The sequence below is a fragment of the Vanacampus margaritifer genome, chromosome 7 (genome assembly GCF_051991255.1).
Source record: "Vanacampus margaritifer isolate UIUO_Vmar chromosome 7, RoL_Vmar_1.0, whole genome shotgun sequence".
In the NCBI taxonomy this organism is placed as follows: Eukaryota; Metazoa; Chordata; class Actinopteri; order Syngnathiformes; family Syngnathidae; genus Vanacampus; species Vanacampus margaritifer.
This window is the reverse complement of record NC_135438.1, coordinates 14611553-14629008: the sequence shown is the minus strand read 5'-3', so window position 1 is coordinate 14629008 and position 17456 is coordinate 14611553. Positions and strand designations below refer to the sequence as shown.

At 38.4% G+C, this 17456-nt stretch overlaps 1 protein-coding gene and 1 long non-coding RNA gene across 2 annotated transcripts; one reads left to right on the top strand and one right to left on the bottom strand.

Moving 5' to 3' along the window:
- Positions 1–372: 372 nt before the first annotated feature.
- On the bottom strand, positions 373–12458 carry LOC144055818 (voltage-dependent calcium channel gamma-4 subunit-like). Its single transcript, XM_077572141.1, has 4 exons — positions 11939–12458; positions 5479–5562; positions 3906–4046; positions 373–3347 (listed from the first exon to the last, which is right to left on the bottom strand). Exons 1-4 carry the CDS (start codon positions 12159–12161, stop codon positions 2860–2862), a joined length of 936 nt encoding a protein of 311 aa, XP_077428267.1. The 5' UTR covers positions 12162–12458; the 3' UTR covers positions 373–2859.
- LOC144055819 (uncharacterized) lies at positions 11868–13142 on the top strand. The gene is made up of 2 exons (XR_013294940.1): positions 11868–12474; positions 12838–13142. It is a non-coding gene; the product is annotated as an uncharacterized LOC144055819 (long non-coding RNA).
- The last annotated feature ends 4314 nt before the right edge of the window (positions 13143–17456 follow it).

Sequence of the window (17456 nt, the reverse complement as noted above, 5' to 3'; positions counted from 1 at the left end):
AGAGAGAGAGAGAGAGAGAGAGGTCTAAATGCGTGTGAAGCAAATGTATTGACGTGCAGAACGTTTCACATAAACAAGGATGCTACTCCAAAAATAAACACTCACTGGCTGTGAATGATTTCTTTAGGGTGTGTCATTGTGTGATGGTGTTTCACTATCACGAAGATGAGGTATGAACTGTGGTGTCATCTCCTATTTGTCACATCATCCCATCAGGCTACAGCCCATGTGTCATTCTTGCACCTAATGCTAACAAGCATGTGAGTGCACGGAGAGGTGACCCCTGTCAATTACTGGAGGAGGTACCAAACTGGACACAACAAGGAGGATTAGGATACGAGCTTTATTGTGGATAGAAATGTCAGAGCAGATCCATGGATGTAATTTAAACAGCTTTGGCTGATGGACAGAACTGCGGAAGGGTTACAAGGTTACAAGACCCGTTTGGCACGAAGAAGCTACATGCACGCACGCAAGTGGACTCAAAATAAGTCCATTCTAAATCAAGGCTTAGTGATTTGAGAGTTGAGAATTTGCAGAGACTCACCAACGAAACTTGCTAATGAGGCCCATTTTGACCGATCCCAAACTTGGCAAAAATATTCAAAAGTCAAGTCATGCACGATAACAAAGAATGAATCGTGTGATCTTGTGCACACAACACCCGCTTTGCTTGAGCTCATGTTACGAAAGACTGGAGAGGAAGCAGCCTGTTAGCTCGCTCGAGCATTAAGTTTGCTTGTGCATTTTCACTTTAACACCTCGTATTGACCGACTGTCTGCCATCAAGAGTCACAGCACGGCACGCCTGCATCATTAGCCACATATAACCTCTAGGATTCCGAGCAACTAGCACATGCTCAAATGAATCCCTCATTTTTGCTAAACCACAATTTAACTATAAATACAAACATCTTGTTAAAAAAAAAACCAACAACAATGACATAACTGTATTAAATTGATTGTAAACTGCTAATATAGGCCAGCAGGGTCTGTAAGTGTGCAAACAAAACAACCAACATGCAACAATGGTACCATTACATTGAAACATCCAATTAAAACAAAGAATTTTTAGGCTGGCAGCAATGACTTGACTATCTGAGCGCAAAGTGACTAGTTTATAACAAATAGTCACGTGAAGAAATCCATTTTATATATTTACATTTATATACACACATACTGTATATGCCTTGCAGACGAATGAACAACAGTCTTTGCTGTTCCACTTAAGTCCTGTAGGTGTCGGTAGCGCTCTTTCTGTCAAATCAAATCAAGAAAAAGAAGGCACTTCCGCCATCTGTGAGTGAACTGAGAATGTTAGTGCTAAAAACATCACTAACGACAAAGCAACGTGCTTCGGTTCTCTGAACTGTGTCTCTGAACTGTGTTTGCTTTCATCTGTGGCCAAAACTCAAAGAGACACAGGCACGTTAGACACGCCATCCACCATAAACTTGAATTTTACAGAAGCAATGTTGTGTCTGCAGGTGCTGTGCCCACTGTGATCTCAGCAAAGGTAATTGCAACCACCAATGTGGTTTCCTGAGGGGGGGGGAGCTTTCTTGTTAAAGATGGCCATGCATCTAGCAATAGGATATGGAGTTGTAGAAAATACAATATTAATGTCTTGCACCCTAAAATTCACATTGCAAATTATGAATCTCTAAGTTTGAATGTAAACAAGAGAAGTAGGAGATGCTTGCTTTTCATTGGATTGTGACAAATTATAATTTGTCCTTGATACCTTCCCTGAGCAAACAACACACATTTATATTGAGATAAATGAACACAAGCTTTGGATTCACTCAGGAATATTCTAACACAATTAGCAAGATCTATCTCTATTTACATAAAGCACATTATACGTGTGTGGCAGTGTTTTAGAGCTGTTTAGCACATTTCACACATTGTGATCACATATCGCGAAAAGCCAGCGCTAACAAGAATTGTGTAGGCTATTGCATGCACAGCAAGTAAGTTCTGGTAAGAGGACGTAGCACCAGCTGTGTTAAAGTAAACAACACACAAATCATAGTTTTAGTAAACACTTAGATATATTTGTTTAAGGTAAAACGTGTTTTATCAAGCAACCATCTCCTTTTTAAAAATGGCAGTGATATGACTTAAGTATTTTATTTTTTTTTTAAATCTGATTTGTCACACGACATTTATCAACATCCTTTTTATCAAAAGCTGAGCATACACTGTGCCACTCAAGCCCATTTGAACCCATATTTCCCGTTGGCCGTCACGCGATGACCGATCGAACTTGCTCGCCTGTGATAATGATTTAGCACAATCGAAGCAAAGTGATTTAGCAAAATTAGCTCGGTGGGTGTTCTGGGTTTTCATTTTAAAGTAAGGCACAAATGATAAATGAAGCATGAGTCTTTTACTGTTCGTCTACAGTCTGGCCCATTGTCTTTTTCTTTGAGTGCTTTGAGGGTTAAAGCCGTTTTGAAATGTTTTTTTTTTTTTACTGCCATCTACAGGGCATAAGTGTAACAGCTGCAATGAAAAATCATACCGTTAGCACTGACCGTTAGCCGTCTCCTGTCCTCATCAGGATATGCACTACTGAAAATGGATGGATTGTGTATGCCCAGCTTCAAGAGAGGATACTTCTGCACCAACTGTACAATATATATTAGCGGTTGAACTGATTAACCGACTTAATGATTCCCCATCGACGTTTAAAGCTTGAAGTCGACTAATCACGTTTTTGGCACCTTATACTCTAAACGGCACAAGGAAGAGAGCAAATACTTTTTCTCGTCATTGTACATATACCACATATAGAACATAATGCGATATCTAGCGTGTCCCTATCAAGCGTACTATAAAGTCGAACAAGAAATCTCATACGGGTGTGGTCCTCCTGTTTCCACCATCCTTCACATCTTTCTGGAAGCAGTTGTGGACCTGTAAGAAGCCAGAGTCCCTCTCAGGACTGTATGACCTCCCCCCCTTCAAAGGGTCTCTGTGAAAGGTGTACATGGATATGTCTCCCCCCCGCTTGATCCCTCCTGGGGAGGGCTCCGACGACCTGGAGCTGGAACGCGAGCGTCTCCGTCTACGGTGGTAGCTTGGGATACGCGAGTATGGCGAAGAGGAGGCGATGGATTTGATGAAGTCGCGCCTGGCTCGGCAGCGCGTCTCTTTGTTTTTCTCGATGTATATGTTGATGGCGAGGACGCCCACTGATTCTGCCACGATGAAGGAGAGGGCGCCAAAGTAGAAGGACCAGCCGTAGTTGTACTGATTCTTCTTGTCCTCGTCTTTCTTGTCACTGGGATCGCCGGCGTTACTGGAGATGTAAACGATGATGCCGATGATGTTGCTCAGGCCTGAATAGATAGAGGAAGAATGAATTACTGAGCCTTGCCACACTCTGGATCGGGACATACACTTTAATTAACACTGTTTAACTCATTTGCTCCAAAAAATGTATAATTTTTTTTTAATATTGCCACGGTCCCAAAAACGTATTTATATGTTGTTGTTTTTTAAATGTTTTTTTATGCTAGAGCATACAGAAGGGTTTGATGCAGCCTCTGACCTGAAGGGGTCGCTTAAAGCAATGGTAGTTATTGCAAAAAACGGTCCAGCAGGTGGCAGCAGAGTACAGGAGATCAACCAGGGCCATGTTGCAACAAGCTCTTTTCCCCAGTGTTTTGAACAGGTTCGTGAATAATGATGAAACTTAACTCTATTCTAATGCTAATTGTTGCAAAATGGAAACAGATGCAAAAATATATATAATATATAAAAATACAGATGCCTTTTTTTCCCCTGATGAAAGAAGAGACTCTTAATCTTTCTTTTGGTAGGTTCCATGTTTTTATAGCAATAGAACAAGTGGGCCTTGCAAAATCAGTCAAAATCCCTCATGTGTATAACATTACCTGCAGCCACAAAGAGAATCCCAGCACTGAGCAGGATGTTGTTCCTCCTGCTGTGGATGCGACCGACGCCAACGCACAGGCCGCCCAGCATCAGCAGGATGGTGCTGAGGATGGGGAAGAGGCTGGAGGCTCGCACAATACCTGCCCACGTGAAAAAAAGGAGCGTTACTAATTGAAAGTGGTGTGCGAGTGACTCATAGCCAATCCCTTTTAAAGTCGTTAGGGACAAAATAAGTTGGAGAATTAGTCATTGTTTTCAGCCATTTTGGTGCTTTTAGCTGATAATTGTACCCAATGTCAATGTTGACTCAAAGAATTCATTAACATAACTCTGTTTCATACTGAGAGAGCTACAAAACCTGAATTTGGTAGGATATATACAGTGGATATAACAAGGCTAAACACCTTTGTTCAATGGCCAGGTTTTTGTAATATAAAAACAAATCCTTGTAAAACATTTCCTACCATTAATGTGACAAATAATCTGTAAAACTCAATTCAAATGGAAATAAAAAGGGGGAAGTCAACCCAAAAATTTGCTTTACAACAATATGTTGTATGTGCCCCCACTAGTCTAAACACGGCCTTCTGATTTGTAGAATATGAACTGAGCACAATCCACCCGATTTGATCCAACTCAGGGGGCGGCCATTTTGTCACTTGCTGTCGACTGAAGATGGCATCACAGTTGCCCATTGCCAACCAATCATGGCTCACCAGTTTTCTGAAACTGAGCCATGATTTGTCGTTACCTGAGCTTGGAGCAATTGGAATGTCATGTTCATTTAAAAGCAAGTGGCAAAATGGCCGCCCCTTGAGATGGATAAAAAGAAGCAGATTGTGCTGTTAATTTCACAAACACAATATTAATAGGAATACCATGTTTAGACTAGTGGTGCTGCTTAGAACATATTATTGTAAATATTTTTTGGGGATTGACTTCTCCTTTAAAAGGGAGAAAAATTAAAACAACTTAAGAAAGAAAATGGCCGATGATGATATTCCTGGCATATGTTATTTATATCATAGTATGATATTACCAAATTGTTATTATATGCAACATGTTGACATACAAACAATAGCAATTTCCAACACTACAAAATATTACAAAATATAAGAATATTAAAGTAAAAATCCATGACGTGACCATAATTGTACTGTAGCCAAAATAGACGCAGTAATATAAGTCTCTTTTTTAAAAAATAGTGTTATTTATATAGAACTTATAGAACTTGACCTGAATCAACGTAATAGGAAACATTTGCTTGAGATCGTTATGCTACAAACCAGATGTGAAATGACGTGAACCACTAATTTAAAAAAAAAAAACATATTTACGTTAAACTATGCAGACTGGTTGTCGCATAGGTCAAAGGCCAATTAGTCATGAGCACACCCTTTGTCATCTCTTTTGCGCCAATTAGCGTCATGCCATCCGGATTTAAGGGGGCGGGAAGGCAACGTCATGACTCATTAAGGACCCTTGTGATGAAGCCATCAGTGGCACTTAACAAAGAGGAGCGGATTAGGAAGTGAAGTGTGTGAAGAAGATGACGACGTCAAACACACTCACGTAGGATGTACTCAGAGCTGTCTGTGTCGTAGTCATTATCGTCCGGGAAGTGATTGATCCGAAAACAGCTTCCTATGTTGATACCTGCACGAGGCAATGACAAACATTTCAAATCAAATAGTGTGTCTATTGTAAAGTGGAATGTGATCAAGAAAATCTTCTTTCTTTTCCCCTTTTCATGTCAGGCCACATTTTCAGGACAGCCAACTCAGGATCTGTGTTTCAGAAAGTTGTCCTCAGGCTCCTTCTATTCAAAGTCTTCGCACACAAAAACCCTTTCTCCACTTTTAACAGAATAAAAGATGGGAGCATTATGAATATTGAATACTAGTCTTTGAATTAAATGTCACACGGATGATTTCTTCTAGCATCTCCATGATGGCCATTGACACATGGGTTGACTCTACAGAAGCAAATAGCTAAAGGAAGGAGCGAACTAATTTGATTGAAGGAGCGGGAAAGATGGCGATGGCGAAACGTGCAAGGAAAAAAGACAGATAATGCTAAAAGTGTGAGAGCATTTCAGACTGAGCAGGAAGGTGAGTACCGTGACATGTGGTTGTTAACACGGTGCTAACGCTCCACCCAAGACACCCAGAAGAATGGAAGAACTGAGAAGGTAAGCGCAAATCAGTGACATTAAAGTTTATGTAACTTACCAACATAAAGTTAGCCCTGCAGAGTTTGCTTTCTGTTCATTACGACTACCGTCAAATTTGTGGCTAGTTTATTACGATGGTGACAAATACAGCATACCTGTGATTTCTTCATACCGTCTATATTACTTGTCTTTTAAAGGACAGTGCTGCGGCGTCGAGTAAATAACGCAGCATCCAAATCATGTATTTACCACTAAAAACTTTAGCATCCATAATCTTCTGCAACACAACATCCATTAATGTATATATATATATTTTTTTATTTTTTATTAAATTTTTTAAGGGGCTAATCTCACGAGCGTAGCTAACATCAGAAGCCGTCTTCAACAGACCTGTGAGCAGCTCGCTTGAGATAAAAGCATACAAATGTCTCTTGATGATGATTTGACATTAAGTCTCTGATCCTTGTGATGTTTTTCAGAGGCTGCCTTATTAATTTGATGTGGACTCGAAATGAAGAGAGTCAAGGAAAGAGAGTGCAAAGGAATTGGAGTTGGAATTTTAGGGAATTTTTAGGGCATTTCCCGTGCTTGACGGCTTTGTTTAAAGCAAGCGACTTCACATTTGTCCTCCTTCAACTTGAGATAAACTTGGAGCATCCAGCTATTAACACAGTCACTGTCATAAATTCATGAAAAAAAAAATTAGCAAAAATTATGGGTGACAGGCAATCAAATTTTTTAATTGTAATTAATCGCATGACTTCACTAGTTAACTCACGATTAGTCACAAATTTTATATCTGTTCTAAATGTACAATAAAAAATCTAGGTTTTCATACTCTTAACAAAAGTGTGTGTGTGGGGGTGGGGGGGTATTAACTAATAGAAATAGTTAATTAAAAATTTTAATTAATTTTTGACGTTTATAGCCGTCAATGGCAGTGAATGAATAAAAATTTAAAAGAAAAGATTATTAAAAATTCGGGGCATCAAGCGATTAAAACTTTAAATCGTAATTAATTGCATGACTTCACTAGTTAACTTACGATTAACCACAAATTGTATATCTGTTCTAAAAGTACAATAAAAAATGTAAGGTTCTCATACTCTTGTTAACAAAAGTGGAAACAAACGTTAAACTAATAGAAATAGTTCAAATGAATTTTGGACGTTTATAGCCGTCAATAGCAGTGAATGAGATAATATGTTAAATAACATGTTAAATGACAATCTAAGTAAATCCTGTTTAAGTGGATTCAAATGATGCAATGACTATGAAAATCAGCAAGTACAATATTCATATTTGAGAGGCTGAAATCAGAGGTTAACATCCTACACAAAACGGAAATATTTCCCAAATGCTAAATGTTTACATTTACTTTGTAAGACATGTTTACCAGTATCATGTCTTAATCACCCATTACAACGTTTTCATCTACAAATCCTTATTTTGTACTTTCTTTAATATACCAAACAGCCCCATTGGACTGATGTCACTGCGTTAGATATTAAATAAACTTTGATTTATGAGTGCATCTAAATTTATAAGATCAGTCTTTCAGGTAAATGGATCTTTCTCCCAATTGAGTCATCTGAAAAGGTCCAGGAAAAAGAACATGTCTGGTGATAGTCGCAATAAAATAGGGGGGGTGGGGGGAAGAAATTGAGATGGACGAGATAAAATGAAAAACACACAAAGAGTTAATAATACCGTTGAGATGGCGAGGATGAGGGGAGAGGAAGAAAAGGGGAAGGAAGAAGAAGTGGAGAACCGTCTCCCTAGAGGCAAGCCCATCTTTTATTAGTCAGCATAACGCCATCGTGGCAACAACCTCCCCTCGGCAAAACAGAATCAGATTTCTTGCTCGACCTCTCACAGGATGATTCTGACATCTTAACTAATCTATTCAACACACATACATTGCACAAGCTCATGTTCATTTCTTGCAGACAGTAGACACACCATGACCACAGCCACTACTTATTTGTGGACACCTCATTAGGTACACCTACACACCGTTATTGTATCCTATACTATAAACAAGCTATTAGGGATGAAAATCCATTGATTAATTGTTTTTCAAGCTGAAAATAGTGTTTTCCTCACATAGATGTTAAATTAGTACAAGAATAACTCAATTGTTGAACTTCTGGTGTAGAACTATATTTCATAGGATACAGAATATAATACCCTAACTCTAACATGTAGCGATATAATTAATGTCAGCAAACTATTAGGAAATGTTTTCATGTCTCAGTATGATGCATTGTAGTTGTAAACTAATGCAAATTACAACAGCAATAATAAACATATTGTTAAACTGTAGCATCAAAATGAATCATTTTGATTTCGTAAACACAAATATCATTTTAAAGTGAAAAGTGAAAATATGTCTTCTAAGTTGACACACCACAGAATAACGTTAACAAGCCTGACAAATTTGAACACTTAAAAAAATTATAATAAATCTGCAAGCATTTAAAATGAAATAATGAAAAATTAAGAAAAACAATCAAGCCCGTCGTCTCTCCTCTCAAACACTGTGGGCGTGTCCGCTGAATGCATGAAACCATGCCCTGCTCAACTGTCAATCAAATATCAGTTTGCCCATCTTTGATATGCCAACACATTCGTACATTTTTAGCCGTGAAAATATATCCATTGTATTCTCTAATTTAAGCTAATAAACAACTTGGAGCACACCAATGTGAGCAGAGAAATTATACACACACACACACACAAAAACAACAACTAAGTCATCAAAAGGCTAAGTGTGACGACAAAGTAAATAGCTTGATGGGAGCTACACATTGAAAAGGACAAAAACTGAAACCTAACAGAAACGCAGATAATAGCAATATAACGATGAAAAAGAAAGATTATGCCAGACAATGCAACTACACAAGAAGGGACGCAGACAAATACACGTGAGAAAATAGAAGTGAGTAATAGCCAAAAATGGCAGCGAAAAAAGCAAACGATCCAACTTGGGCAAACGACAAGAAGTAGGCTAACAATATTCCGACGACGAACTCCCTTCTCTTCAGTATGGAAGCATGGAATTGCCAATAAAGCTTACAGTAGAGTAAATAGTTTCAACGGGGCTATATCAATCAAAGGTGCTGCAGAGCAACACTCACAACATGAACATCCTCCTCCTTCATAAAGGTGTGTTTGCCACATGGGGACAACAAGCTTTATTGCTTCTACATGGTTAGCCGGGATGCCCTCAGACTAAGGCTTTATTTATGTTCTTCATTCCTCCCATCTCAATACAACGGTTACAGAACAAGCCATCTTTTCTTTATTTCCTGTCATAGATTGAATGAAAGAGAGAGAGAGCGAGAGAGAGAGAGAGAGAGAGAGAGAGAGAGAGAGAGAGAGGGAGGGGGAGAAAGAGAAAGAAAGAAAGAAAGAAAGAAAGAAAGAGCAAGAGAGAGAGAAAGTAAGAAAGAAAAAGGAAAGAGAAAAGAAAAAAAGAAAGAGATAGCGAGAGAGAAATAAAGTAAGAAAGAAAGAGAGAGAGAGAGAAAGAAAGAAAGACAGACAGAAAGAAAGAGTGAGAGAGAAAAAAGAAAGAAAGAAAGAAAGAGAGAGAGAGCAAGAAAGAAAGAGCGAGAGAGAGAAAAGAAAGAGAGAGAGAGAAAGAAAGAGCAAGAGAGAGAAAGAAAGTAAGAAAGAAAGCAAAAAAGAAAGTAAGAAAGAAAGAAATAAAGAAAGAGAGAGCAAGAGAGAGAAAGAAAGAAAGAAAGTAAGAAAGAAAGACAGAAAGAAAGAGCGAGAGAGAAAGTAAGAAAGAAAGCAAGAGAGAGAGAGAGCAAGAAAGAAAGAGCGAGAGAGAGAAAAAAGAAAGAAAGAGAGCGAGAGAAAGAAAGAGCAAGAGAGAGAAAGAAAGTAAGAAAGAAAGAAAGAAAGAAAGAAAGAAAGAGAGAGCAAGAGAGAGAAAGAAAGAAATGCAGAAAAAAAGAAAGAAAGAGAAAAAAGGAAAGAAAGAGCAAGAAAGAGAGCGAGCGAAGGAAAGAAAGAAAGGAAAATAAATAGAGAGAGAGAGAGAAGGAAAGAAAGATTTGAAACAGGAAATGGGCAAATTATAGCTACTGTCAATCCATTCTTAAGACACCAAATAAACCCCAAATGTTCATGGCAGATTTTCTGCTTTTCTGTTTGAGTTGAAAGCGAAGTGCTGTGCATCATGGTAACAGCATCCACCCAGTAGCGTCGAACCTTCTGTTTTCACTCCTCTGCAGCTGTAATTAGTGTGTGTTTTTGTGTGGATATGAGACACCTCCTCACAGCTGGGAGCTGGTAAACATATATTCCAAAAAATGAAAGTCAGACAGACGAGACGCTTTAAGTGTGGCGTGCACGCCACAGTGACGCTCAGTGCTTTGAAGCACGAGAGAGGAAATGCCTCTTTGAATTTCAAGATGGTTCTACATTTTTAATCCAATTCCAGTAAGTGGCAGCCAAATACAACGCAACTGCATGCAATCACCCAATGTTGGCTCACTTTTTGGTCAAGTTTTTGAAATACAAAAACAAGTTGTTGTTTTTTAATGATGAAATATGATCACAAACCACAGTTATGAGAAAATTGACTTGGATCTGAAAATGTGTATGAAATAAGATTATCATATGATGCCACCATGGTAAGCTATGCTCTTTATTAAATTGGTGGACCAGCTCAGACACCATTTTGGTCCATTTTTCACAGTTTCCATAAAATAAACAAAATAAAATAACATCTAGTAACTTAACAACTGGGTGGAGCCTGAGAAGCAAAACCCCCAACTTTTCTTTACAAGTGCTTTAATGTGGACTATTTGTGATTGTACCTGGCGTTACATCCTCTTATATTGTCATAAAAGGAGTGTAATTCTCTCTTCTTCTTTTTTTCTCTCAAAATCTCTGCCTTTGTGATTTAAAAATTACATTTGACGACACCGCAATGTAAATCTGAGTAATTGTGCAGCCCCAATGCACAATATCCTAAACAATTTTGGGATACACTTTACGTGATGGGCGTCTACAACCACGACTTTCTTGCTTTCTGTGGGATGGAACTAAGCATGCTGTTTCAAATATTTTGGTTACCTTTTTAGAGGGTGTATAGACACAATATATAGAGGTGAATTATAATATTTTTCAATGCAAAGGATTTATTCCAGCTGCTGTACTTGGATCTCATTAGACTGAGCTATGAGTCTAATGGAAGTAATTCACTTTTAAAAGGTAATCACTGGCATTTTGTGATTTAGTAATTGTATTTTTGTCATATTTCATATGGAGTTATGGCTCATTCTAACATTATGTTTGTTATAGTGTCACTATAGAGCACATTGACAAACATTATAGAAAATGCCTACACTGTAGCAAATATAGTCTACCCTTTTCAAAGATGATAAAGTTGATGCAAGGAAGGAATTCATTTTTTGTTCAATATGGTGGTACTGTGACATTCGTGATATTTTGATTTTCTCATCTAAGTCACAACTCTCATTGATGGTGGAGAAAAAATACAGTCATCTAATTGCTTGCCCTTTAACTTTTTTTATGATTGATTTTGGCGTTTCTCTTATGACTCTGCTGCAATTCAGCTAAAGCATATACAGTAAGGCAGGGAGTTAATAACCACATCGCGTTTGTGAGACTTGGATACGCGTTGGATCACATGATTGGACTGTTGCAAGGGTGCTTTTGTGCGCAACAAGCAGGATGTTGCCTTTAAGCGCACGCGCATCACGCCCATGTTGCACACTGTCCATGCGTAATCCCAATTCATGCCACTTTCATTTGTAACGGAGCTCAACTCAAATCAGCGGTAAAAACGAACCCCAAAAAGTTCCTGTTTTTGTTTACCTTCTATACAGCAGATCCTCCACAGTCCAGAGTGCGTCAGGTCTCCTTTGACTTTCCTGGTCTGCGCGTGGCTGTCCTCCGCGCTCGCGTTGGTGGCGTTGCAGATGTACGCCCGCGAGTAGAGCCAGTAGTCGGTGCCGATGGCGATGCTCATGAGGCTGAACGCGGCGAAGGCGCCCGCCACGGCCAGGAGCGTCTGGAGCCCACGATCACACCACGCCATGGCCGCGCATCATGAAAAATCAATCAATGCAAGTCGCCCACCGACATCACCGCTTGCTCTCCCATAAAAAGTAGTCAGGAGTCAACTTTGTGCTCCACTTCCATCCAAACTTCAGCAAAAGTGGACATAGAAAGACTGATCATTATTTCCCATTTTGGATTTGGCTGGACATTCCTTTTGGCCAAGACAGGTGGAACCCTGGAAGAACCTCTCAAAAGACCCCTGAGGACCACAGCTGCCTTGTTTGAAAGTGCAGCCAGACCACACCTACCGTCATTGGGATGCAGCCAATGAGAAAGGAGATGAGCAGAAGGTGAAGAAAAAGTCACCCTTTAACCTTGTTTTTTTTTGCGTGCAACTACGAAATAAAACGCTACATCGTTGCCAGACCATATATGCCTGATAAAAAAGGAACAAAAATGACATCTAAAGAAAAATCTGCTGCTTTAAAGCAAACCAATATTTCTTTGTTCTTTTTTTTTAAGAGAGAGAGAAACAAAAGTAAGGCTCACTTTCAAGTGATTGGTGGGGGAAAAAAATCAGCTTTGCCACAGCTTGAACTCACATAGTACAAGTATGATATTTTTAATGAACTGCTTGTCGGGCTGACTCGTTTGAGCTGCCCTGCTTTTACTTTTTTCTTTTTCATGTTTAGGTTATTTTATTTTTCTTGCAGATAAAACGAAGGCAAAGAAATCCAGCAGGGTTACAGTCTCAGTGGCATGTGTCTCAGCAGGAGGCTCAATCCGGCCACTCCAGTGCTGTGAACCCTTTCCTGCACCTTCTCAAAGATGGAAAAATGTAGCTTTTTAGAGGGCGGGTGGATGAACGTGTTTGATCAAGAGTGAAGGGAGGGATTAGGAGAAATGAGACCCTATATGGAGATATATGAGAGGCAGGATATGCAAATAGTTTGTATTTGCATAGTCCAAAGGGCAACTGTGTAACACATCATTTCAAAATAAAAAACTGGGAAATCGAGTTGTGCAAAAACATAATTTCTTGTTAGACATCAAATGCATTAACTCATTCACTGCCATTGCTTTAGACGTCAAAAATTAATTTGAACTATTTCTATTAGTTTTCCACTTTTTCCACTTTTGTTAATAAGAGTATGAAAATCTAAAAAAAAATTATACATTTAGAACAGATATCATATTTGTGATTAATCGTGAGTTAATTATTGAAGTCATGTGATTAATTATAATTAGAAAAAAATTAATCGCCTTGCTATTTAAAAAGATGATTAAAAATTAGGGGCGTCAGGCGATTAAATTTTTTAATTGTAATTAATCGCACGACTTCACGAGTTAACTCACGATTAATCACAAATTTTATATCTGTTCTAAATGTACAATAAAAAAATTCTAGTTTTTCACACTCTTGTTAACAAAAGGAGGAAAAAATGTGAAACTAATAGAAATAGTTAAAATGAATTTTTGACGTCTATAGCCGTCAATGGCAGTGAATGAGTTAACTCATTGGCTCTTATACACAGGAGCAGAGCTACATGGTGGCCAATGGTAGATTGAGGATTCTGACTGAGATGCAGATAATTAGTTCCGCCTTCCTGACATTTTGACATGGTTGCGTTTTACTTCATATATTCAGATGGATGATCTGTCTAAACGTGTGTTGATACTGTTAAGTTGCATGCGGAAAATCAAATCCTTTTATAGAAATGGAATCTGTGATATGTGCTGTGCGATAAGTTCATCAAAAATAAGAAGCAAAGTAAGAACCATTTGTAGAGAAATTATGATAATCACCCTGCCCACCAACCGGGTCTGCTCTTGTTTGATCGTTAAGAATGTAAAAAAAAAAAGAAAAGAAAAAAGGCCACGATAAGGGTGGTTTATCCTTGGAAACGGTTTATGATTTCTTGTTGGAAAAAATAATTCTAAATCTAAATCCGAAAGGGATTCAGTCTGAGCAGAGGTTTTAACTGTGTCTCTATTTTTGTCTTGAACTAGCTTTAGGACCTCTACTGTATACTGAAAGGTTACCAAACAGCTTTGCTATGCAGTTGGACTTAAGGGAACACTACTATGTCATCTCACAACTTCCATCTGGCCAACTATTAAACCCATATGACTCTGGCAGGTCCAAAAAAGGACATGGCCATCTTTTGGAAATAGAAGGGACAACCAGTTGTGTCAGTTGAGGTACTCCCAGTCCCGTTTCCACCGACAAGTTTAGTTCACCACTAAATATTCAACTCAAACAGTTTATCTATTATTTTATTGTGGTCTGGAAACAATAATCTAGGATCATTGCGTTTCTCTTGTTGTATTATAAAATGCCATCGTATTTGCAGATATCGAGATAACAAGCTTATTTGTAGAGCGCGAGAAAAGCCGACTGACATATATTTTTATTTTATTTATTATTATACTTTCTTTGGAAGTCCTTACACGTGTTGAGTCAGTGTAATAATTGCTCCAAGGCTTCCTGGTGTACAGAATGGAACAAAGGGATCGGGATGTTCTAATTAAAAATTAAAGACCCTGTCAATCAAGATACTGGTTATTTGCTTTTAAAAAGATTTCATGAAAATGTAGGCGCATTTAGCAAAATTGCAGAGTAAACGAGGAAGAGGGCAATTAATGGCAAATCAGATGAGGGGAAATTGAAGCTTTGGATATGCAAATACAGAACGTAAGGTCGATTTTAAACAAGCGGATAAAGGTTTGAGTTATGATTGTGTGGAGCAAGTCATCCCCTCCTTTGACGTGCTCCTAGAAAGTGCAATTGATGATTCAACCTGCCTGGTAGGGTGCTTCCTGACACCCTCTGCGCCAGTGTGTGTGCTGCAAATAAGAAACAGCACTATAAAGGCACATGAGGGTATTGACACTGATGCTTCGGGGTAGCTTGAGGCCATTCTTAATAGCATCCAAAGTTCATGCACTTAAGGTACTGGTTTCCTTTGTTAGTTGGTTTCATTTACCAGAGTTCAGGTGTACATTTTTTTAACATCCTGAGATTAAAATGGGATACAAATATACCAATAATCAGGCCAGATCAATTTTATGATCAAAATCAGCAAAAGACAGATTATTTGGATGTCTGGTCGGTGCTGGATTTCACTTTCCTTTCTTTTCTTTGGTTCTTCCTCGGGTCTCCTGACGGCCTCACGACTCTGGCTGGAAGTGCTCGGTTTAGGCGAACGGTATGGGATTTTTTTATAGGTTTTAGGTGAACTAATGAATACACACTCACGCACGCACACACGCACATACACATACTCACCCACGTACAAAATAAATAAATACATAAATGAATATTTTTTTTAAAAAAGAGAGAGCAATGATGATGTCATGTCAAATCGGTAAAATTACCGAATGAACAATACAGAGCTCTCCAGAAAAAGAAAAAAAAAAGATTTTTTGGATGTCTTTAAGAGAAGGTCTTGAGCAATTATCTTGTGGTATGGCTTGTGTATTTTCCTCACTGATCTGCTTGGATGGAAAGGATAGCCAATTAGGAAGAAACTCGAAATTCGTGCTGTTTTAGCACAAATAGAAGGGCAACTCTCCCAAAGCCTACCCTCTTCTTCTTTGTAAATTTTCCATCAGTTTAGATGCTCTGTGGCACCATGCTGCCTCCCATAGGTCAGTCATGGTATTACAACTGACGTCTGCTTTGAGGAAGGAGACTCACAATGTCAGTGGTGATATGGTGGATGTTATTTATTTATTTTATACAAATTTTTGCATTCTCAAGTGTTGAAAATGGCTTGCTCCCTTTGATGATTCAATGTTAATGGTTGAACCAACATGACATTTTTGGGGTCTCCTGAAAAAATGCTATTTTCGAGATAGAAGGTTTTGCCCTGACGCCAACATTATTCTCAATAATAGTTTGTTGGCATTGTGGATTTTTGCCTTAGAATTTCACCTGGTGAACCAGTAAACAACATACTGTAGGGTGCAATACAGTGAAAAGGTCATCTTATTAGTTGTTGTAGAGTATATAAAAAAAGAAAATGGACAGGAAATTGAATCCTTTTCTTATGCGCCTCACGTTGCTTGATGGCTATCGGGATTTTATGAAAGGTAAAGCAAATACCCAGTGTTACAATGGCGGCCTAGCATCCATGTATGGTCGGATGAAAAAAGAAAAGCAACAGAATGATGACTGATGTGAAATGAGCACATACCAGGGTTATGATAGTCTTGGATTTTTCATTTCATTTTGATTGTACAGTTGGTTTTTTTTATTTTGTTTTAATTTTATTGGATAATGATGTAAAGCTATATATATATATATATATATATATATATATATATATATATATATATATATACCCATTTTTACAATTTTTGATTTTTTTAATGAACCCAGAAAGCTGATCCATGATTATTTGTTGACAATGACGGAAGCAAAGGACATTTTGACCATAATTATGTTATGATTCTGGTCCAGGGGGAATCAAAGTGGAGAAACGGATGAGAACGATCAGATTGAGATTATAGAATATTTATTGCCCAGTTGTTGGTCACAGGTGGGCAGTTGCTGGACAGCTGGATAAATATTCACAAAGGTCTCAGACAAAAACATATTGAGTGGCTGTATGTACAGACACGTTTGAAAATCTGGTGGCGTCAAATTATAGCTAGTTTTAGTTAGTTTAAAATAAACTTTTCAATTTTTGGCCAGGAGAACCCAAGGTCCATGATTTCCCCCAAAATATTGAAATGTGGGCTCGTCAGACCACAGCACACTTTTCTAGTCCGTCTCGTGGCTTTCTCCGCTTTGCACGGTAGAGTTTTAACATTTTTAGATGAAATGAGAAATTGTGTCAACTGACAATGGTTTCCTGAAGTGTTCCTGAGTCCACCTGGCAATAATCTTTATAAATGTATGCCTCTTTTTATTACTTAAAGGATCAAAGGTCACGGCTCGTCAGTGTTGGTTTTGGGCGCTTACGTGCTCACGATTCTCGGAATCTTTCATGATATTATGGATCGTAGATGATGAAAAGCCTAAATTCCTTGTGAATGGACTATTTCCTCACACAGTTGTTCACAAAGTGGAGAAGCTCGATCCATCCTTGGGGTTGCTCCTTTTATACCCCATCATGAGATTCACCTGTTTGCAATTAACCTGTTCACCTGTTGAACGTACCAATGAACAATCCTCACCTTTCCCAGTGTTTTGTTTTTTTGGAACGTGTTGCAGGCATCAAATTCAAAATGAGTGAATATTTGAAAAACAACAACAACAATTGAATATAGGTTGAAAATGATTTGAAAATTCTACAAAACATCCCAACTTAATTGGAATTGGGAT